Source organism: Suricata suricatta, chromosome 13, assembly GCF_006229205.1.
Source record: "Suricata suricatta isolate VVHF042 chromosome 13, meerkat_22Aug2017_6uvM2_HiC, whole genome shotgun sequence".
Lineage (NCBI taxonomy): Eukaryota > Metazoa > Chordata > Mammalia > Carnivora > Herpestidae > Suricata > Suricata suricatta.
In genome coordinates this window covers 80,692,144-80,715,614 of record NC_043712.1, presented here as the reverse complement: position 1 = coordinate 80,715,614, position 23,471 = coordinate 80,692,144, and the positions used below count along the sequence as shown (strand labels likewise).

Genomic DNA, 23,471 nt, shown 5'->3' with positions numbered 1-23,471 from the left:
GACTGCACGTCACTTCCCGTTTCCTCCTCAGGATGACTTTTATTTTTGTTTCCTTTGACCGCCTGTTGCCTAATATCCCATTATTCAGGACTGTTCCCTTCTTCTCAGACTTGAACTTGAACATACTAGATACACTAGAGCGCAGGGGGAAATGCTACCACCTCTCTCTTAAAAACAATTATCGACTTAATGTCACAGGGGAAAGAACCTGGTGACTATAAAGCTGAGTCTATCACTAAATCCTAATCCACCCCTAACCCTAATCCCCGGATCGTCTGCACGTACATTTTTATGTACAGTGGACTCTTGAACAGGATAGGGTTGAACGGCACAGGTTCACTTATATGCAGATTTTTTCTGATAAGTACAATACAGTCCCGTAAATGTATTTTCTCTTCTTTATGATTTCTTAACATTTTTTTTCTTTTCCCTAGCTTATATCTTATCATATGAATACAGCATATAATACACATGACACACAAAACATGCCCTGACATGTTACGGGTAAGGCTTCTGGGTCAACAGGAGGCTCTTAGTTAACTTGTGGGGGAGTCAAAGTTTCATTTGAATTTTCACTTTGCGGGGAGGGGGGAAGGGGCAGACGGGATGGCGCTGCTCTGTCCCACAGTGTTCATGAATCAGCGGCAGTTGGTGTCTACGCTTCTATACGTTTTTCATTTAACATCACATCAAAATTTATCTCCATTTATCAACACTGATAATATGGATATTCTTAGTTGCTTTAGGGTGAAATCTTTTCACTTCCAGTAAGGATGGGGAAAAAAATGGGTATTGGTATTGTTCTTTTCATCCCCAAATAAAGGAAGACTGCTGTGTCCTTTGCCCTTCTGGTACAGATCCGATAGAAGCGGTAGGGTGAGCAGATTTACAAGTTTCATTTTTTCCCCCTAATAAATATCAGTTGGTGCTTCTCTGACACCAAGCAGTATGCTGGGGCTAGTGTAAGGATCATAAAGATAGACCCAAATCCCAGCAATCGAATAAGCAATACAGAAAGACAAATATAAATTGTGACCATTGCTGGAATGGAAATAAACAGGGTGTTTAAAGAATAGCAGAGAGGAAGACATGTTACAGCGACGACCTCTCAGGGGTGGTAACACTCAAGCTAAAACCCAAAGAGAGGAATCCGAAACGTGTGTGCCTGGCGGGGATGGAAGGTGCGCAGAAGAGAGGGAATCTGAGAAGGGCTTTGAGGTTGGAAGACCACGGCATCTTCCAAGAACCAAAATGGGAACAACGTGGCTGAATGAGGAGGCAACGGAAGATGGGCAGGAGCTCAGGTGAGAGACAGAGGGGACATAATTGTATAAGGGCTTCGTAAGCCACGATAAAACTTGCGCTCTATTTCCGGTACACTGGAAATCAGTGAAGGGTTTTCAAGAGGAGAGAGACATGATCTGGGTAGAACCGACAGCCCCTTGCGAAAGGAACACGGGCAGGAGAAAGAGGAAGTTACTGCAAGAGGCACCCGGCAGGTGAGGGCAGCTCGGCCAGGTGGGGGGCAGTGAGGACGATGAGAAGCCGCAGGCTGCAGAACTTTCTCAAGGTAGCACCAGCAAGAACGGCTGGAAACAGGCAGAGGAGACAGGCAGTGCTGGATTTGGGGAAGGATCCTAGGTTTTCAGCAGGAGCAACCGGAGGGGGTAAGACGTCCCTCCCTAATGTGGGCAATGTCCCTGCCTTGCTGCAGCGCACTTCTCACGCCCCACGGAGCAGAGACGCAAACGTGCAAAGATCTCACCAGAAGCTCGAAGAAGAACCAGGCGTACTTGAAGACGTTTTCTCTCACCATCCCGGTGCTGACCACCATCTGCAGGGCAAGCTCCTCATGGAAATGCTGGGCAACAATGACAGAAACCAGTCTGAGACGGCAAGTGCTTTCTACGCCAGCCCCTCTCCTCTCTCCTACCAACTGCAATAGCTTGTGAGTTACTGACGCCCGGGTCCCTGGTGTCCCAGACCACGGTGCGTGGCAAGGTCAGGGCTGAGGGAGCTCGGGATGGAGGAGAAGGCGGGGAGAAGGCTGGCGGTGGAATCATGGAAGGGGGCTAGGTCTGAAGGAGTGGCCTCCGCCTGGAGCGACTCTGCAGTCGGGACTGAGACTGTCCCCTTCCTCTCAGACCCTGCCGCCAATGGTCTGTGTGACCATGTGCAAGCCATTCCTCTCTTTGCCCTCAGTTTTCTCGTCCACAAACCTGTTGGTTGGTAGCAATAGTGGTTGAACTGGATGTGCATCAGAATCCCCCCGGAGGGACTGTTAAGACATGAAGACTGCTGGGTCCACCCTCAGGGTTTTGGATTTGGATTTGGTCTGTCTGGGGCCGGACGTGAGAATCTGCATTCCTAACAAGTTCCCAGGTGATGCTGGTGCTGTTGGTCTGGGGACCTTAATTTGAAAACCATAAACTCTCTTCCAGGGGTGCCTGGGTGGCTCAGTCAATTAAGCACTGGACCCTGGCTCAGGTCATGATTTCATGGTTCGTGGGTTCAAGCTCTATGGTGGGCTTTGTGCTAACAGCTCAGAGTCTAGAGCCTGCTTCAGATTCTGGGTCTCCCTCTCTCTTTGTCCCTTCCCCCTCCCCTGGTCATGCTCTGTCTCTTTCTCTCTCAAAAGTAAATAAACATTAAAAAAATTAAACTCTCTTCCAGATAGGACGATTCTTGTTTTTACAATCCCACTCTGGCCTTGTGGGAGACATAATGAGTTGGGCCCCTGAGCAGGTCCTCCGAGTTAAATAGTGGTAAGCTGCCTGAACTCAGCATGTCTCAACTGCAACGCCCCCGGCTCAGATACTGGAGGGTCCTCAGCGCTGCTTTATGTCTACACTTCTCTTCAAGTTTTCCAATTGCTCCACCGTAAGCGAAGCAGGCGGTGACTTTGGCATCTTTGTACATTTCCCATCCCCTGGTGTTTGGGGCTCCTTAGTGGTGCTCTTGACAACAGCTTTGCTGGGGAAGAAGTTCAAGGGTAAAGGCAGGGCAACCAGTTCATCTCAGTTTGGTGAGAGTTGGAAATAGAAAAGTCCTGCATCCCAGAAACCCTTGGTCCTGGGCAAAGGGAGATGGGCGGCCACCTTAACCAATGGCAAAAATGGTATCTGGCTACTTTCTGTGGTTTTTACTGATCTGATGATCATAAGACCTAGAATAAATATAGATGAACGATTGTCTATTGTTCTGTGGGCGAGAGCGAAACCATTTGAGGGGCGTTTGGGTGGTTTAGTCGGTTAAGCATCCGACCCTTGGTCTCAGCTCAGGTCTTAATCTCAGGGTTTTGAGTTCAAGCCCCATGCTGGGCTCTATGCTGGGTGTGAAGCCTACTTAAAATAAGAAAACAAAACCAAAACAAAACTGAGCATCCTAATGCCACACGCAAGGGTACTGGTAAACATGGTACTTAAGTCTTAAATTCAATCCCTAAAACAAAAATGGATTAGAGCAAAGGTTGCCCCTGACAAGCCTTTACAGCATTCACCCTGAACAGTGTGCACGGAACCCAATTTATTATCTCGTGGACATTGACACTGGAGAGTTACTACGCTAACACTGGAGAGAGGGAGACCCGTGGAAAAATCTATGTGCAGATGGCTGGGTATTCTAACTATTTATATCCTTAGTCAGTTAATGGTGATGGATGCAAAATGCTTAAAAGTTTCAGCTTGTCAGGAGGCTCCCCTCATTCTTCCAGGTCAAACCTGTATAATCTTAATACACAGAGATGCAGTTGTCTGCTGTCTGGAGAAAGCCAGGAAGCTCACCCACCTGGGAGCACCAGGAGGCGGAACGTTAATCTAGCAGGTGGTCTACAGGTGCCCCTGATGGAAGGCTACGCCCGGATCTTGAGCCTGTAGGAGAGACACGCTCCACTATCTTCAAAGGCAACCTCTGGAAAATAGGTCAGTCTGACTGCCGGAGGCTTATGGCAAGAAGAGATTAGAGGATAAGCTGCTTCTTAAAGTAATTTATGCTGCTTGCCAGGCAACAAGAACACCTTGCTCCGGACGTTACAGAAGAGAGCCAAGCAGCTAAATCCATTTTTTTGCTGAGCTACGGAAGAAATACTGTCTCGCTTCCCTCTGCAATGAGAAGATTCTCTTCTGGTCCTTGAAATGAGCAGGAACAAAGCCAGAATAGGGCAAAGGCAACACCAAACATGACGGCCTGCCTTACGGATGCCAGGCGGGAGGCAAACCATGGTTTTTAAAGACGGGCTTTGTGAGCAGTCGCTGCAAAGCCCCGAGCTCAGGCTGAGAGTGAGCGAACAGGTTATTTTCAGCACGTGGCCCCATCTTCTTTCGCTTCTTTGGAAATTAACTCCTGGTACGTCTCCCAGACATACGGTGCCCGGATTACTGAAAAACCTGCAACCTGAGGCCCTGGCAGGGACCCCCCACCCCAACCCCACGCTTGATCTTCCCCTCACTTGGTCTGAAGTGAGCTGAGCTAAGGTCCCTTCTCTCCCTGCATGTTTCATAAACATTCGCTGTGGCGCCAGCTGTTGCAATGGCTTACTGCGTGATCCTTCCAATCAGCATGCTTAGATTTTAAGCAGGGCCTTGAAAGACATGCAAGGACTTAAGTAACTCCCATCGTGGAGCAACTCCTGGGTGCCTGGCAGAGGAGAAATCCTGAGAAAGACACCCCTCACCCCTCAGACCACGCAGGCTGTGATCAGGACTGGAGAATTTTGTTATTAGAGGATGTCCTGGCAAGCGGTTTGTGAAGTCTCTGAAGTCCTAAGTAAAGCCAATTAGAATGAATTGTTTTTAAGTTTATGTATTATTTGAGAGAGACGGAGATAGTGTGACTGGGGGAGGGGCAGAGAGAGAGGAAGAGAGAGAATCCCAGGCAGGTCCCATGCTGTCAGCACAGAGCCCGACGCGGGGCTCCGGCTCATGAACCCTGAGATGATGACCTGAGATGAAATCAAGAGTCGGGCGCTCAGCTGGCTGGGCCACCCAGGCACCCCTGATTAGGTTGAATTTTGGAGCCCCTGCGTGGTTCCGTCGGTTAAGCGTCCGATTTAGGCGCAGGTCATGATCTCACAGTTGGTGAGTGCAAGCCTGGCATTGGGCTCTGTGCTGACAGCTCAGCGCCTGGAGCCCGCTTCGGCTTCTGGGTCTCCCTCCCTCTCTACTCCTCCCCCTGCTCTTGCTCTCTCTCCTTCCCTCCTTCTCTTAATAAATAAATAATATAAATAAATTAAAAAGGAATGAATTTTGAGGAAGCATTTCACGTCACTTGAACTAGTACTGAAATAAATGATATCTAATTACTGCCGGTCACCTTTGTTGAGGCTGCACTGTCCCCGGCTCACCTGCTACTGAAAAAGAAACTAGTGGCGGGGTTCTCAAACCATGTCCCCGGAGGAGCATCACCTGGCAACTTGTTAGAAATGCAAATTCTTGGGCTCCACCTCAGATCTATCGGGTCAGAAACTCCGGGAGTAGGGTGCAGCCATCAGTTTGAACAAACCCTCCAGTTACTTTCTGAGGCCTATGGGAAGCTGGAGAACCACTCAGGGACTAGGAAACCAGCTGGCCCTAAAAGGGATGATGAGGAACAGAGCCGCAGAAGTGTGTGTGTGGCAGGAGGGTGGGGACGAGGCAGGAGAGCCCTTTGATGGAGGCGATTAGCACTTTGATGGTGTCTGTTATTGATCACAGTGATAGGACACAGGCAAGTTACACGCACACTGCCCCGCTCAGTACCTTTTTGCTGGCCGGCCTCGGGGCTGTGGTCGAACTGGACACATCGTTATTGCCAGCGGAGTAGTAGGACATCCGGTTGCAGTTGCGATCGGCGACCTGAAATACACAGACCGTGACCCATCTGTCCACCGACACTGGTTCACTGGAAAGATGAGCCAGCGGTCTGGGACTCCTGACCTCAGAATTCGTTTTCAACACATTTTTACTTTTTTCTGGTGACAAAGGAAAAACAATTGCCGTAAATAAACATAAAACAAAGCAAAGAGCGTAAGGTCACATTTAGGTTTATTGCACCTGAGATGATCACTGTTAGTTTAGCGTGTAGAGCAACCCAGGGTTAGAACCTCTAAGAGCTGGGGCCACGACAGACATTCTGACCTGACTGGGGGAGCTTGGAAACAAGGGTGGGAACAGCGCCTCTCTGTGGGCTAGTGTGGTTCTGCTGCGGGCTCCTAAACACTGTATTTAAAAAAATTATCAAAAACCACTGCGGACAAAATATTCTCCCCTTGCGACAAAACAATTAGAAAATTCTTAACCCAAGTCACCTAGAGATTTAATATTTTCATTTTTATTAAGGAAATCAGAATGATCAAGGCTGTCGATGCCATTTCCCGGCCTCCCTCTGCCCCCAGGGGCAATCAGAAAATGCTACCGCTTAAAGGGACCTTGCATCTGAGGTTGTGCTGGCAAATGTGACAATCAGCTCCTGGCGGTGGGAGAGGATCTGCAGCATTTGCCCATTTCTGTGCTGTAAGTGCTTTCACCATAGCGGATTTCAGGTTAACATAACGTCCCTGAACGTTAGGGTTGGGAAGAGATGTGTAAATACCAAAGCATTCTGTAGTGTGTCCTCTATAGGGATACGACAGACACAAACGACCTCAAGAACACGGATAAGAGTAAGATGTAGTAAAACAGTGCGCAAGGGCAGCTGAATACTACCTTTCTCAAGTAGAAGAATTTTGGATTTATGGACAAGTTGCCAAGGTAGTACAGAGTTTTTGTACACCCGTCTCCGCCCAGTTCCTCTTGACGTTAGTATCTTACATAACTATGGTACCTTCGTCAAAAACCGAGAAATTAACACTGGCTCATTACTGGCAACTAAGCCACAGAGTCAGATTTCACCAGTTTTTCCACTAACGTCGAGTTTCAGTTTCAAGATCCAATCCAAGATACCATATTACACTTAGATTATTTTTTAGTTAATACAATTTGTTTGTTAGTTTATATAATTTCATTTCCAACAGTGTCTGTGGTTAACAACCAGCTTGGACAATTTCGGAAATTTGAACAATCAGCTCTCAGAAGCCATGTGTCGATTCTATAAGTCAAAAAAAGAGCAGGAATCTGAACAGTTTCATATGGTGCACACTCTAGATTCTCAGAATCTTTGGTAGTGGATCTATGGGTGTTTCTTAAAGTCATCCACGGCTCAGAAACTCCGCAGAGGTGAGGGAAATGAAGACCCGGGGTAAGATCAGACTTTCTCCTGACCACTCAGCTGGGGATGATAGAGTCGGGACCCAATTCTGGTCTCCATGTTATTTTTCTCACAACACACTGTCTCCAGTCGGCGGGTTTTGTAAGAGAAACTATTTCAAAACCTAGGAGTTTGCTTTATCATAATCAGAAAAAATGATATTACTCTGAAAACTTAGCCATAGATCCATGGATAAATGGGAGAAAAAATTCAGATGAAGAGTTCAAGGTAGCTTTGTGGAAAAACAAACGACACTGAATTATACACTCAGCAGGGGTGAATTTTATGATTATATCACAATTTTGAAAAAAATTTCAAATGAGACACAGTCTACAAAATATCGGACCAGGACTCCTCAAAACTGTCAAGGTCATCAAAAACAAGGGAAGTCTACAAAATTGTCCCAGGCAAGAGGTGAGTGAGGAAGACAGGCCAACAAAATATATCGTGGTGTCCTGGCAGGGATCCTAGAACAGGAAAAGGACAGTAGGGGAAAAACTGAGGATATGTGAATAAAACATGAAATTTTACTTAATCACAGGTCAACAGTAGCTAATTAACGGTGACAGATGTACCATCCTAACATAAAATGTTAATAAAAGGGAGACTAAGCATGGAATATACAAAACCTTTCTGTACTATAGTCACAATAATTCTATAAACCTACAACTGTTATAAAAAACTGTACCAAGAAAAAGCAAAGAATTCACGGAAGGGAAACAGGGTAGCCCAAGTCATCAACCCTTTCTAGACCTCCGTTTTTGTTTCTAAGACCGGGCTTTGCTCTTTGGAATTATTATATGGGATAATCAACTTATAATTGTGAATGAATGTAAAGGGTAGATATTTAACACACACACACACACACACACACACACACACACACACACACCCATTCTAGCATTCAAGATACATTTTCTTCCTTGTAAACAGAATCCACGGAGCCCCCGCGGCTAAATCAGCGATGCCCTAGAGATTTCCCACAGTGGTAACTAACTGAGCAGATCTTCAAATGCCAGTCTTGCCTCTGCCGGTTGGCACAATGGTCTCCCTCGCTTCCCAAGCTGAAGCATTGAGACTATGCGAGCAGCAGAGCACTGGCGGCAGCACAGGTCCATTGTGTGCTGTTCCTCCAAGTGTCAGGGAAAAAGAAAACGAGCTGGCGTCGCTTGACACCTTCCCTACCTTTGACGACATGATGTTCTTTACCTCCTCGTCTGCTGCACAGTGCGGCCCCGCGAGGTCTGGATTGCTGCTGCTCATCACCCGTGCCTGCAGCAGCTTTGAGCTCACGGCGGCCGCAGACGTGCGTCCGTAGGTGTGGTAGCGAGGGTCAGGGAGGCCAGCGGGGGCACCTGTACCCCGCCAGGGACCGACATGTCAACAGAAAGGAGATCAGAGTCACTCACTGTGCTCGAAAGGAAAGGGAGAGAGTGGAAGGAAAACCCACTTAATTCGATCATGGAGTGAGGGTCTTCCAGCAAGTGCTGGGGGAGGCCAGAGGGGCAGGGGGTAGGGTGGGAGGCAGTAGGGTGCTGGGAACACAGGCCTGGTCCAAAGACAGGGGCGGCGACTGGGCCTCAGCCTATGACCGCCGTAGGGAGACAGCCCCCAGGGTTACCGGAGCTTCTGATGGCTCGAGACAAGCTAGAACTGTGGACTTTTAAATTCAGTAATATTTAAATGAAGGCAGCTTTATAAGTCACACAAGGTGCTCTGAGATCTGAGACACAAAGGAGTCCTCTGGACCGCATATCGATTTTCACCATTAAGCGTGTGTATATCTTCAAAAGTGATTATGTGAGTCGGTGAGGTATTACCAGTATTTGCAAAAATTCAATCAAAGGGCGCCTAGGTGGCTCAGGCAGTTAAGCATTCGACTTCAGCTCAGGTCATGGTCTCATAGTTCACGAGTTCGAGCCCCTCATCCAGCTCTCTGCTGTCAGCTCAGAGCCTGGAGCCTGCTTCGGATTCTGTGTCTCCCTCTCTCTCTGCCCCTCCCCTGCTCACACTCTCTCTCGTTCTCAAAAATAAATTAACATTAAAAAAAATCAAAATGACACGGTTACTTGTCATGAGACAGCAGGGGTTAATAAAAATGGCAAGTTTCTTGTCAGGACCTGGAGATCTGTAAACTGGTTAATGCTACTGCTCACATCTGGTCGGCTCCTACCTCTGTAACTAACTGGGAAGCATGGAGAAATGCATTGTTGTTGTTTCAACGGTTTAGTTTGGGGGAGCTGAGGGCAGGGATTTCTTTTCTTCATAATGAGAAAGTCAGGAGGCAGCGCTCACCACTGCAACCAGATATTTGTGGCTTCCCTGGTCATTACCATCGTAGGGTCCTACATTCCCACTGTCACTTCACCATCTTTGAAAATAAAGTTCCTCACCTGCATCAGAAATCACCCACTGGGTAAAGACCCGTGAGAGGTCGGCCCAGTGGCAGAAAAAGAAAAAATAAGTGCTTAGGGTATGCAAAGAGGGAGGGAGGCAGGAAGGAAACAAGAGGGAAAGATTTAGAAATAAACATTTCGGTTCAGCATTCATGTAAATTTTGTATCACTGATACAAAAATAAGTGAAAAATGAACATAACAGGTTTTACCTGGGGAAAAATGTCAGTATAAGATGTAGTGTTGGGCTTCTTATTATATTTTGGATAATGTGGCAGTGGGTGGGGGAGGGGGCCTGCCGGCCAGATGCCCACCCTGGGGGCAGCGCTACCTGACTTGGGCGAGTCCCTTGGTGGCTCCGGCAGGCGGAAGACATAGTGCACGTAGGAGGCCAGCAGGCAGTTCCTCCCGTGCTGGTCCTTGGCCAGGTCCTTGCTGTTGTGTAGACTGTTGGCGATGGCCACCACGGACTCAAAGGCGAACTGGGAGAAGTTGGCTGAGGAACCAAGAGAAACATCATCAGTTCTTAATGAATCCAGGTGGGATGTCCCCCGGGGCAGGGTCCTTACCGAATCAGAGGCAGAACGTTCTCCGGGGCTGACCCAAGGAGTCCTCACTGCTGACCAACCGAACCGGGCTGGTCACGCTGCCGGCTGGGACAGAGTGAGCTGTTCTAGGGACAGCCCTTCACCCCGGCTCTGCTTCCCGGAAACGACTTTCCCATTTCTTCCTTCATCTCCCCCTGTGGCCAGTGCTGTGGCTCTTTACGACAAAGACTTGAGGCCGTCTACACATCCTTCCCCCTCTCAAGCGGGCTGCGACCTGGTGCTTCCCAGCGGGACCCGCACTAACATGAGCACTAGTGCCGGGAGTGAGTTAGAAATGCAGACTCCCGGGACCCACCCCAGACCTACAGAGTCAGAGTCCGCATTTAACAGTTTGCCCAGGGGATTCTCAGGTGCACTCTGGTCTGAGAGGTGCTGTGGCACCACGGAGATTCTCGGGGCACAGATTAATCTAAAAATGGAGATGTACCGTGCTGTTCTCCGTAGTGGACCCGCACAAATGATTGATTACGGTGTCCAGTCCGGTTCAGGAGCTCCAAGCCCTCCACGGGGTTGGCTTCACCCTGTGTACCCAACTTTGTACCCTTTGCTGCTCAAATTCAACTCCCATTCAAAAATTTTTTTAATGTTTCATTTATTTTTGAGAGACAGAGAGAGACAGCACGAGCAGGGGAGGGTCAGAGGGAGAGGGAGACACAGAATCCAAAGACAGGCTCCAGGCTCTGAGCTAGCTGTCATTACAGAGTCCGATGCGGGACTCGAACCCACAAACCATGAGATTATGACCTGAGCCAAAGTCGGCCACTTAACCAACTGAGCCACCCAGGCGTGCTGATTCAATCCCCTTTCAAATGAGGCAGCTGTCCAGTCCCCATTGTGTGTCTGCTGTCTTAGCTCTGCAGTTTCCCTCCAGCTGCCGTCCTCACCTGGAAAGCCCTCTCTGCTCCTCCCCGGCAGAATCCCACCAGCCCGGCAGTGATGGGCACAATCCCCCTCCTCCCCGAAGCCTCTGACAGCACTCAGTACAGGGCTTCTTCAGTGACACCAAGACACAAAGTCCTTTGACCGTTCCGGGCGGAAAACTGTCTCTCCGGGCAGACTTGCAGCCTTCTGGGGTGAAATGCATTTCCCTTACTTTGTCTCCCCACGGCGCCTGCCATAGTGCCTGACACATGGGTTCTGAATAAGTGCTGTGCCCTCAGTGCCTGAAGCTACTTGGCCCCCAGGACAGGCAGCAACTTGCTCAAAACATGTGAAGGAACCCTTTATCTAGTGAACAAGTCTATGTTAAATAGGCGGGACACACAGGCCCCCCGGGTGGCTCTGTCAGTTAAACATCTGACTCGTGATTTCAACTCAGATCATGATCTCACAGTTCGTGAGTTCGAGCCCCACGTCGGGTCTATGCCGACAGTGCAGAGCCTGCTTGGAATTCTGTCTCTCTCTCCCTTTCTCTGTCCTTCTCCTGTGCACCCTCTCTGTGTCTCCCACTCTCTCTTTCTAAATAAATACATAAACTTAAAAAAAAAAACAATTAATTGTATGCTTTAGTGAATTTTAAGGTTTGTGTGTTACATCTCAATAAAAAAAACCCAATCACTTGAATTTCAGTTCAGAGAGCTCCTTTCCTCCCATTTAACAGGACTCATCAGACTTCTTGAAAACATATTTCCTTGTTGGTCAAGGAAATGCAAATATCTCAGAGGTAAAATAAATCCATCCATTACAAGGAATGAAATTTGAAAGACTGCCTCAACATTTCAGTACATATATTTTTAAAAACCGTGGTTTTAAGCATCTTATATTAATGTGCATTTTTTTAAACATCCAGGAAGTCTCAAAAAATAACCAGTGGACTTGACTTCCCTTGGACTCTCATCCTCAATGGCAAGGAAGATGGCACCGCCCCCATTCTCAGGATTTCTGGGGAATCACGGTTCCTAGGAGAAGGTGCCGCTTGCTCCCGCTCCTGCCTCTCCCCTCTTCCTGCCCCTTCTCCTCCCCGCCCCACAGGCCTCCCACCTGTCTGGCCGGCGATGACCATGGGCTGCACGGACAGCTGGAAGAGCTTGTCCAGCACCAGGTGCAAGAAGAGCACTAGAGCCTCCAGGCGGGAGGAGTTCAGCCAGATGAGGCTGAGCTTCAGCTCGTGCTCCAGGGATGCCTCCGTGATCTTCTGGTCCAGCACGCGGATGGGGAAGGTCACCTGGCTCTCCAGGGAGTGGCAGAGGGTGAAGAACTTCTCCAGGTGGTTGTCCTAGGAAGGCAGGGGTGCGTCTCATGGGGCTTACCCGCTCCGGGCTCAGCAGGGGCGCCCCCCCCCCCGCCCCCCACACAGCTCTCCGCCTCTTCACCGGGTGTTCTAGACCAGATGCTCTAAGACTCGGCTGTTTCACACCAAGGGTATGAACAACTCTCTGCAGTGCTGTGCACAAAACAATCACTTTTTAAAAATTATTTTTTTATGTGAGAGAGAGATAGGGAGAGACAGAGACAGAGCTCAAGCTGGGGAGGGGTAGAGAGAGAGAGAGGGAGGCAGAATCTGAAGCAGGCTCCAGCCTCCGAGCTGTCAGCACAGAGCCCGACGCAAGGCTCGAACTCAGGAGCAAGTGAGATCATGACCTGAGCTGAGGTGGGACGTTTGACTGGCTGAGCCACCCAGGCATCCCAGAACAATCTCTTGATAACTATTAACTGAAGAAAACAGGATTTGGACTCTGGCATCGTTTATAGGCAGAGGCAAGCACACCAGGCCCGACACGCTGCCCAAACAGGGTCTGGAAGACATAGAGTGCGGACAGGGCAAGAAAAGGAGGGAATGTGGAACTGGGGGGAGGGGCAATGGCAGAATGGCAGAGGGAGATGAGACAGCCCAAGAAACTGCTGCAAACGGGACCCCTCACACAACTTCTCAGCCAGCAGCGTAGGTACTGGGCTCTTCACCTAGGGGTTCGACCTTTTTATGAGGTCTTTCCATTTAAACCACAAATAAAACCTGAACAGGCCTGCAAGTCTCCACAAAGAACCTAAGGTTATTTTGTTCTAACCATGCACAAAGACGGTCACTGATCTTTTATGGGACCCCGTCCTGACGCGTTTCTCTGCCACACCCCCATCTTCCCTATTAGCCTCTGGCTCTGATCTGGAGTGGACCCTGACGCTCCTTACCTGGGCGTGAACCGAAGAAACAGCTTGCACTTCAATATTGAAGACTCCCTTATGTCCTTCCGCCCACTTAATGGGAGGATTCTGTAAAGGGACTTTCTGTGTTAAAGAAAAGAAAAACAATTAGCAGTCCAATCCCCTTTTCTGGCTACTGACTAGCTGAGTGAAGCAACTTGACCATAAACGTCAGGGTTCTACAAATATAATCCTCCCTGGATGCCTAATCTGAGTGGCCCAGGGGTTGGGCGTCCTGAGTTCAAGTTCAGGTCTTCACGGAATTAGTTATTGTTGCTTTGACAGGTCGCATGAACTCCCATTTTCTTATGCTGAAAGGAGGGATCAGGAGTGAGTGATGTGGGGCACCTGCAGGGCTTAGTCAGGTAAGCATCTGACTTAGATTCAGGTCAGGATTTCAAGGTTCGTGAGTTCGAGCCCCACGTCAGGCTCTGTGCCGACAGCTCGGAACCTGGAGCCTGCTTCCGATTCTGCTTCTCCCTTTCTCTCTGCCCCTCCCCTGCTTGCGTTCTGTCTCTCTCAAAAATAAATAAACATTACAAAAAACTATTAAAAAACAAAGAAGTGAGTGATGTATCCTAAACTGCCATCCAGCGGCAATAATCCTGGATTCTAGGGAGGACAGTAAAGTCATGCAGTAGCGATTTCCCCACAGTCAGGCATGAAGAGACCAAGTGTAGAATATCTTACGAGACAGGAACTTTTAATGCTTTTCAGTGCCTGCAGTTACTTTCTCCTTTAACACAGTGTTTCCAAATAGCAGTCCTGGCAGGCTCTGTAATACCATTTATAGATCAACAGTTCTGCAGTCCTTAGGGGCCATTTCTTGCCTTAAATTCGTGCTAGAACTGCCATCCTCTACAGACATCATCACACAGTACTGAGTGAACGGTCCAGCCTGACCCCGGCTTCTAAAGGAAGGAAGCTTGTACCGACAAGGGACAATGTGTGCATGGGGTGTGGACCCTTGGAACTCCCTAAGACAGACTCACAAACGGGGCCTCAAAGCTCGATCCAGCCTACAGGCAAGTTCTGTTTGGCCCAGTGTTAGAAACTTTTTAATATTCATTCATTTCTGAGATACAGAGAGAGAAAGAGAGAGAGAGAGAGAGAGCGCGAGCGAGCATGAGTGGGGGAAGGGCAGAGAGAGAGACAGAGACACAGAATCCTAAGCAAGGCTCCAGGCTCTAAGTGGTCAGCACAGAGCCCGACACGGGGCTCAAACTCATGAACTAGGGGATCATGACCTGAGCTGAAGTCAGATACTTAACCACCTGAGGCACCCAGGCACCACAAGAGCCCTCCTCTTTTAAGAATATTCTAAAATATTTGTAAATGAAATGACAGAATGTCTAAAATTTGCTTCCACGTCATACTGATTGATGTGCCTGCCCTGAGCAGCGGAGGGGCATACGAGCTGGTGCAGGGCTAAGTGCCTCTGTGGTGACCATGGGGAGTCCACTGGGCTCCCTTAAAGGGTGGACTGCAGCACTGGGCGTGTGCGACAGGCAGCACAGGAAACAGGAGGAAGCAAAGACTACCAACACTGGCGGCTTCGGAGGAATGAACGTGCCCCCACCAGAGACAGTGACCATGGGCCCAGAAGAGAAACCGGTGGAAGCTAGTGTGGGAACCTTCTGAGAGGATCTGTATTTTGAGTAGCTGTTGTCACAGACAGGTTCCGTTTGCCTCTCCTTGACAACATGTGATTCTGCGACTCCTTCGCTGCGGCGAGTGCAAGGCAATGCTTCCTTGGGTGCAAGGTGCACTTGCCAAACGCTCAGAACGCGGGATGCCTCAGTGACTGGGGTTCCATGCGCAGACTCTCTCCCTTCCTATCAGTGCAGTGTGCTCTCAGAACATGGAACGGGCTGACAGCTACTCCCCAAAACATGCCAAGCCTCCTCAGTCACATGTAAAGGAAGGAGAAGTGGGTCTGGACAGGTGGTCCAAGACCGTGGCTGGACAGGAAACGGCTCCAGGCTCACGTGCTGGTTACCTCCGCAGAATGCATGGAATAGTTGGGCGGCAGCTTCTCCAGGGCAACTGGGAGACAGTAGGATCCAGTTTGGAGGCGTTCATTTAAGAGAATTGGCAGCCACTGAAACAGACGAGGTAAAGAACAAAGTGGTATTTATTACAGCACATAATTCTGGCAATTTATCTAGCTCACGATAATCAAATGCAAGTAAATGATGATTAGATATTGACCAGGCCTCTTTTCGGCAGTAATTTCTGTCAATTTCTTTGCATTTTAAATTCCCCGAGAGCTCCTAAGATAGTAATATCAATGATTTACTGCTTTCAGAGCACAAGTAGTAGCATTTTTCTTTATAGCCAATGTTTGTGAGTGTCTGAAAAACATCAGTGTTTATCTTACCTTTTATATATATTTTTTTAAGAAACAACTTTCTTCCCCTTGGGGGAAAAATAGCTCATTTTAAATATGGAGCATATACATTAAATCTGTAAATAATGGAATGCTTTTTTTTTTAAAAATAAATGAGCATTCCTCCAATATCTAGCATCCACTAGCTTTCCCTTCCAGAAATTTCTCATTTGCTACGTCAGGTCATGTCTGCTCTTTGCTATCATCTGCTTTGGCATATTTTGCTACTCCTGGCAGAAGAAAAAGCCAGTGAATAGAATTGAGCTGTTTATCTCTGCAGGGACCTTGAGTCCCCGAGCTGCGGGGTGAATCGGCAAGCTGACAACGACTCACCGAATACCCCAGGAGACCTTCCACGGAGGCGCCTTGCTTCTGCTGACAGCTGATATGATAGAAGGTGAACAGGAGGTGGTGATGGACCGTGAGCTTAGCCGGAAGCTTGATTTTCACTTCTTCATAGAAGTCCGGAGACCTGTTTCAAAAGCACATGACACACGAATAACTTGTAGCAAGAATGATCACTTCCCTGACTATAAATTGTAAGGCCACAGACCCTTTGCCTCTGAGTTTGCCTGCTTGGTGTTTGGCTTTTTTAATATAATTTATCGTCAAGTTGGCTAACATACAGTGTACACAGTGTGCTTGGGCTTCGGGAGTAGATTCCCATGACTCATCACTTACATGCAACACCCAGTGCTCTTCCCAACAAGTGCCCTCCTCCATGCCCCTCGCCCATTTACTCCTTTCCCCCACCCTCCCAAACAACCCTCAATTTGTCCTCTGTATTTAGGAGTCTCTTATGGTTTGCCTCCCTCCCTCTCTGTCTTAACTATTTTTCCCTCTTTCCTTCCCCCACGGTCTTCTGTTAAGTTTCTCAACTTTCATATATGAGTGAAAACATGACATCGGTCTTTCTCTGCCTGACTTATTTCACTTAGCATAATGCCCTCAAGTTCCACCCAGGTTGCTGCAAATGGCCAGATTTCATTCTTTCTCATTGCCAAGTAGTAGTCCATTGTATATATAAACCATATCTTTATCCATTCATCAGTTGATGGAAATTTAGGGTAGTTCTCAGTTAAAACTGGAACTCCCCTATGACCCAGCAATAGCACTGCTTGGAATTTATACAAAGGATACAGGAGTGCTGATTCATAGGGGCACATGGGCCCGAGTGTTTACAGCAGTGCCTTCAACAATAGCCAAGTTATGGTGTTTTGCTTTTTACTCTCCATCATTCTGCTCTCAGGCTGGAGATACCTTGAGACCAACCTTATGCCACCAGAAGCACTCTGCCTACCTAACACTGCTCATGAACTAAAGGTTTTGTCAGGAAAAAAAAATCTCTGCATACACAATGGAAAAAATCAACTTCACCTGCAAATGGGATAAGGCTTAGAGTCTTACTGTGACCTCCTTTTCTATCCTGACCCCAAGAAAAAGGACTGGCATGTGGCTGGCACTCATCAGAGGAATTTGGGTTAGCAAATGATGCTCTTAGAAAGGAAAAGGAACCTGATTTTAGTGAGTTACCTGGTCCCAGATCCTTTACTAATGGCTTCACTGCACATCACTCTATTAATTGTCAGCCCAATCCAGAAAAGTGGGTTCAGAGGAAAGCTTAAATGGGCCAAGGTTATCAAGCCAGGATCAAACCCAAGCCATGTGACCCTGTAAGGGTGGACTGTCCATCTCCCCTTCCTGTGATCTGTGAATAATGGTTCAGCCGTTATTCTGTGACTCAGTCTACCCCAAGAACCATTTCTCTTTTGGTCAACTTAAATTTTCTTAAAGGAGACAACGGAGCAGGTGTGGAGTGATCATTAGAAGGCATGTAGACAGAGAAGGGAGAGCTTGTTTCTGGCCCCCAGCAGTATCTCAGAGCAAGGTAAGAAATGTATTTGTTTATTTAACACCATCAAACTCCTCAGGATCATACCAGGACAGAAGGTTCCGGAAAAGACAAAGCAGCATTTAGTTCTTAAAGACATATTCTCCTCCTGGTCTTAGTTAATGGCAAAACATGTACATCTCTGACACAGAATCATGGGACGGACATGTATTTCCTTGGTCCCTCAGTCCCTGAATTATAAAAACTTTTGGGAGGAATCACTAAGGGATTCAGAAAAACCAGGAGTAATGAAACAACCATGGCAGACGCATGAAATGTACTTACTTGTTATGGTAAGTCACGGCTGTGTAAACTTCCTGGAGAAATTCTGGGCCATTTGATTTTCCAAAGATGACCTGTTCACCAATGTAGAAAGGGCCAAATTAACAGTGATATTTGGGTTTATCAAATCAACTGTCATCGGCCCAGTGGACGGTCTGCTCTCATACCGCTGCATTTTGTAAATTAAGGGGGCTGAGTTTACAACTGATCCAACTCCACACATACCGATGCGGAGCTGATTACGAAGGGTGTGGTAGTGACCGATGGCCACAGGTTTGGGTGACTGGGAGACCAGCGCTGTCTCCACTCCGCCTCACTGCCCAGAGGTCTGTACCCCAGGGCGAAGCCACACAGGGCTGCCCCCAGCGACTCTGGCCCAGGCTCTTTTCCCTCCAAAGACCCACGGACCGGGTTGTTTGGGTGATCAGGACCTTCACTGGCCGGTCCACATTTGTGCTACTTAGGAAAAGACACCTCCTCTGTCCTGACTCAGCCCAAAAGGCACACAATTTGACTCATCTCTGGGCCAAGAAAACAAAATCCCTTTTCTATTAGATGCAAAAATGACAAGTCTCAGGGCATGGGGAGTAGAGAACAGGCTGGGATTGGCCCCCACCTGACCCCTACGTGAAGCTTCTGTGTGGCTGTACTGGGCTTCCCCGGGAGCCTTGCTAGGGGCCAGAGCAGAGAGAACGGGGGCGGGGGGGGGGGGCGCGGGTCTTCCTTGAGCATTTCCTTCCCATCACTGTCGCAAGAAGACACCTTTGGGTAGGTGAGTGGGTCAATAGGAGGATGATTAAAAAAAAAAGTAGATACTTGAAGAATGGATGAACCAGAAAAAATTACTTCAGTAGAAACGTATATTATCTGGATTCTGGGACTTACGTAAAATAGTAATAGCTAACTGCCCATCGCATTGGCAGATAGTGAAAATAATACAATACAAATTCTGGCCTTTCGGGTTCCCTAGAGAACACGGTTATTATATATTTATTATTTGATGTCTATTTTGCTTCAAGATGAAGATCTGTTCCCGAGAAGTGTCGAGATGGTGTGTATTTATCATGATTAGGCCACAGACATCTCCAGATGTGGTCTGGGGCTCGGGCTGAGTGTGCCGCAAAGCACATGTGGAGACAGAGCAAACATGGCTGACGCAGTGGGCCCGACTCTCCAACTCCAACGGCACGAGGGTGGTTAGGAAAGATTTCATGGTATTTTTCAGTTCTCTACAATGATCTGCATTTACAAACGTCATGGGTCACTAGGAAATAAGTTAGGGAAGAGACTTTCAATTTAGACTGGCCCTGGGACCAATATCGGACTAGCCACAAAGGCCTTTGCCGGTGCTGAGATGTGTTGGTTGGCCTGAACAGACAGACTCCGTATGGGGCTGAGCCCGGGATTTTGTCCGCGTGGACTGACAGGGACGGTCAGCCCGCCCCGGTGTGAAGCACGTCTACATCTCCCTCTTACCGGCAGAGCGTTGCTCGCCTCCTCTCCGCACATAAACTGAATCTTTATTGTGATGTTCCGGGCAGATGCTAGTTTATTGGCGAAGTTTAGCCTCTGCGGGTAGACATAGAGAAGGTTTCTGGAAAGGAAAGACAAAAAACCAGTGAATCAAGTCAAGAGTGTGTTTTTGCCGAGTTCCTTTGTGAACGCTAACGCCTGCGCCCATGAGGTCATTATTCTGATGGCGTCTTCCCTTTCAGAAGCGAATTATTTTTTGAGTGAGGTATTATCGATTCTTCAACTACAGTCATCGGATAATAACGAACACTGTTCTCTGCTTTGCTACATGGAAAGATGTGTCTGTTGCAGCTCAGAAAGTCTTTACGTCTGAGGACATGGAAATCTGCCTGGAGGGAGCATGTCTGACACAAAGGAAGCAAAAAAGGTTCAGCTCGTCTTTGACAAAATTCATGACCACATTTCATTTCTTTACTTTTTTATTTCTTTTCTTTCTCTTTTTGCTTTCTAATCTGTACATCGTGGTTTCAATTTTTTCTTGGCATTGAATTCTGGATAGGTTTAGCTCTATTTTCCTATCTTTTCTTTTAAGTTTATTTATTTATTTTGAGGGAGAAAGAGAGGGAAGAGGGAGAGAAGGGAGGGGCAGAGAAAAACAGAGAGAATTCCAAGCAGGTTCCGTACCATCAGTGCAGAGCCTGATGTGGGGCTTGAACACACGAACTGTGAGATCATGACCTCCGCTGAAACCAAGAGCTGGTTGGCCCTCTTTTCCTACCTAAGATGATGGTTCAAACCTCCAGCCCACAGGCTATATGACAACCACACAACAACCACATGAAAAATATACCCATCCATCTCACAACGAGGGGACAGCCACTAGGCTAACTATAATTTTGTATGCTGTTTTCTAGTTGCATTATTACTAGTATATTCCACTAAATATACTCTCTGGGAAGGCAGAGATTTTTATCTGTTGTTTTAATCCATTGATGGATCTCCAGCATATAATACTGCCTAGGACACAGTAGCTAGCTTCCACATATTTGTGGAATAAAGGAACAAATGTGCATATTTTTGAAGAACCATATTCCCGACTCAAAGAAACAATGACACTAACATTTATAGAGCACTTCTCCTGATCAAGCAATGTTCCAAATACCTTTTGTTTGTTACACTGTTCGGTTCTCATAACTGTCCTCTAAGTAGGCCCTACTGTCATGGCATCATCCCCACGTCACAAATAAGGAAAAGATGAGATCCGGCGAGGTTAAGTCACTTGCCCTACCTCATGTAGGTAGGGGACGTCAGTGGGGAACTGAAGTCAGGGAGTCTAGCCCCAGAGCTTGGACTCTTAACTAGTAAGCTGTATTTCCTCTGATAAGCCCCCCCCCCCCCCCGAAATGACAAGAACGGCTTTTCCATACTGTGTTGTTCATGACACCTCTCAGTGACAAGTGTGCCTAATTTTCTGCATCTTATCAACAGGTGAGTCTCAACAGTACACAAGGACTGATTCAACTCGTGTCCCTTTCTTCGGGCAAATGTCTTGTCCCCACACTTGGTCCCCTGTTCTAACTCCTAGGTAACATAGGCTCCTTAGACAGACACATTCTTGTCCCAGAGGCTTTCAAGAGGACAAAACTAGACCAAGAATTAGACACTGGGAAAGGAGTGACCAAGAGAGAGGACCAGGTGACCGGATTTTCCTTTTGTCAATACTAGGTTCTCATAATAGTTTATAAAGACTTACCTATTCATTGATCTGAGGGCTTCTGAACCTCACTGCTACTGACATTTGGGACTGGAAATTCTTGTTGGGGGACTGTCCTGTGCATGGTGAATGGTAGGACATTCAGCACCATCCCCAGCTTCTCCCCAGTAGATATTAGTAGTATCTCCCCCCACTACTCAGTCGTGACAATCAATGATGTCTCCAGAAATCGCTAAATGTTCACTTGAGGGGTCCAAATCACCCCCATTTGAGAACTACTTATCTACACCTGTGAATCTGTGCAGTAAAGATCTGTACAACTATACCCAGCATATTTCTCATCTTTTTTAAAAATTTCATTTATTTATATTGAGAGAGAGAGAGCGCACACATGAGCGGCGGGGGTGGGGGGGCAGCAAGAGACGGGGACAAAGGATTGAAAGCGGCGGGCTCTGTGCTGACCAAAGAGAGCCTGACATGGGGCTTGAACCCACAAAGCACAAGATCAGGAGCTGAGCTGAAGTCAGATGCTCAACCACCTGAGCCACCCAGGTGCCCCAGATGTCCCATCTTTAATAGATACAGTCAGGGCCACTCACTGGGTCCACATTCAAATGTAAAGAATGCTCCACTGGAAAAGGCAGAAGATGACAAATTTAAATCTGTTTAATTCATGAAGTCTGCATAGTGAGGGACTGGAAAATCAAAAGGCAGGACTAAGCTGGCATTGACTCTATGCAGCTGTAACCCCCTCATTGTAATAACTAGATCAGTCCTGCCGTCATGTGTGTGTGAAAGTGGCCATTTCAAACCAGTGTCTGCATAAATGCCCAGATTTACCCCACGGCCCTTCCTTGCTACGACGCTATCAGAGGGAAACACTAATAACCAGCAGCCCTGGACAAGACCAAGTGGATGGCTGAGTAAACCCGCTCCTGAAGGAACCGGCCGACGGCCCAACCTCAGAGATTTGGTTCCAGCCACGTAAATAAAGAGCGAGCCATGTGACAAACCGAATGCTCCAGGGAGAGGCCCCCTGAACTGTCAGGATGGGTGATCCTCAAATCCCTGGTCTGATCAGGCAAGAGGAAGTGAAAGGCTTTCTGGGTGTTCTGTGAGGGGGTAGAGCTCTGAGCGCCGAGAACATACGAGAACAGAGGGGCAAGCATCGGGAGCCAGACCTTTGATAAAACGTCATATTCTCAACCTTGCTTCACTTTCATAAGGAAATTTCAGAGTTTGAAATTTCTGTTCTGTAATATATTTCACCAGCTTATCATTGTCGAAAGCAAGGAGGCTTATTTCACTGAGTGTCATAAAACCTTCAGTCTTCCACAGCTACGAGCAAGGCTAATTCCATTAGCCTGCTGGTCACTGACCGCTGAGCACCAAACAGCGCTGCCCGTCCGTTCCATGGAACCCTCGCACTTCGCTAAACGCTAACGAGTATGTGGGGAAGCGGAGGAGGCGGGTGACCAAATGCTGCTGGGAGAGACTGGGGGAGACCGAGAAACGCAGGTTAACGCGTGTCATGAATTTGCTCTGAGGGGGAAAGAGGCCGTTCCCTTCCCTAAATGTTGTGACCTCAGAACGCATTTCATGGATCTGTTCTTTCACGGTATGTTTTACATGTGTCATCTTCTGAGAAATCACTTGGGAAAATATTGAAATAAACTTATCAGACAGAGGAGCGTTCTGCATCCAGGGAGGAAAACCACCTAAGAGGTCGGCTCAAAGAGGTTGCCAGGTAATGAACAGCGACTCTCCGGTGCTCAAGGGGGACAACGACACTCCGGACGATCAAGAACACACAGGACCTCTTAACTTTGCTTAGGCCAGTTCAAAGGTCAGGGAGGCACCAAACAGCCTGATTATGTCTTCCTGTAGCCCAGATTCTCTGTATGGGGCAATTTTCTGGAAGCAGAATGGGGCTGACACAGTTAGCTTGCAACCTCTTTAAGGTAATTCACGGAGTCTAAACCAGGTAAGGGTGATTATCAAGAAACTGACAAATCGGGCTCGTCTTTTTATATGTGATGAATTACATCCCTCATATTAGCTAGAGAAAAATCCTAAGAATTATGATATCTAACGATTCTTGAGAAGGTAGCCTATAACCAAAATAGGCATCATTGGTTATGGTCGGGTGATTTTGAAGGCTGCTTTAGTAAGTGCGGGTCCAGCCTATGTGCAAGGTATTCAGTACAATCCAGTTTCCCCCAGTGCAGACAAAAATGGTTCTCTTCGGTCCAATGCTCCACGACATTTAACCAAACATGTGATGTCCACCAACAGCCTTCTTTCTAGACAGAGTCACTTCAGGTGGCTTCTCCTGATGACACACTGTTTTGGAAACTCTG

At 47.7% G+C, this 23,471-nt stretch overlaps 1 protein-coding gene across 3 annotated transcripts in view; it reads right to left on the bottom strand.

Moving 5' to 3' along the window:
• The window catches only part of DOCK8 (dedicator of cytokinesis 8), a 212,618-nt gene that overhangs the window by 61,886 nt on the left and 127,261 nt on the right, over nt 1–23,471 (bottom strand). For 2 of the 3 annotated variants that reach the window (XM_029920954.1, XM_029920953.1), the window contains 10 exons: nt 19,401–19,518; nt 17,928–17,998; nt 16,085–16,223; nt 15,362–15,463; nt 13,351–13,446; nt 12,205–12,439; nt 9,948–10,112; nt 8,407–8,576; nt 5,736–5,831; nt 1,766–1,861 (listed from right to left, as the gene is read on the bottom strand). In XM_029920954.1, coding sequence (XP_029776814.1) covers nt 1,766–1,861; nt 5,736–5,831; nt 8,407–8,576; nt 9,948–10,112; nt 12,205–12,439; nt 13,351–13,446; nt 15,362–15,463; nt 16,085–16,223; nt 17,928–17,998; nt 19,401–19,518 — 1,288 coding nt within the window. The remainder of the gene's footprint in view (nt 1–1,765; nt 1,862–5,735; nt 5,832–8,406; nt 8,577–9,947; nt 10,113–12,204; nt 12,440–13,350; nt 13,447–15,361; nt 15,464–16,084; nt 16,224–17,927; nt 17,999–19,400; nt 19,519–23,471) is intronic. The other variant, XM_029920952.1, reaches the window with a different exon arrangement.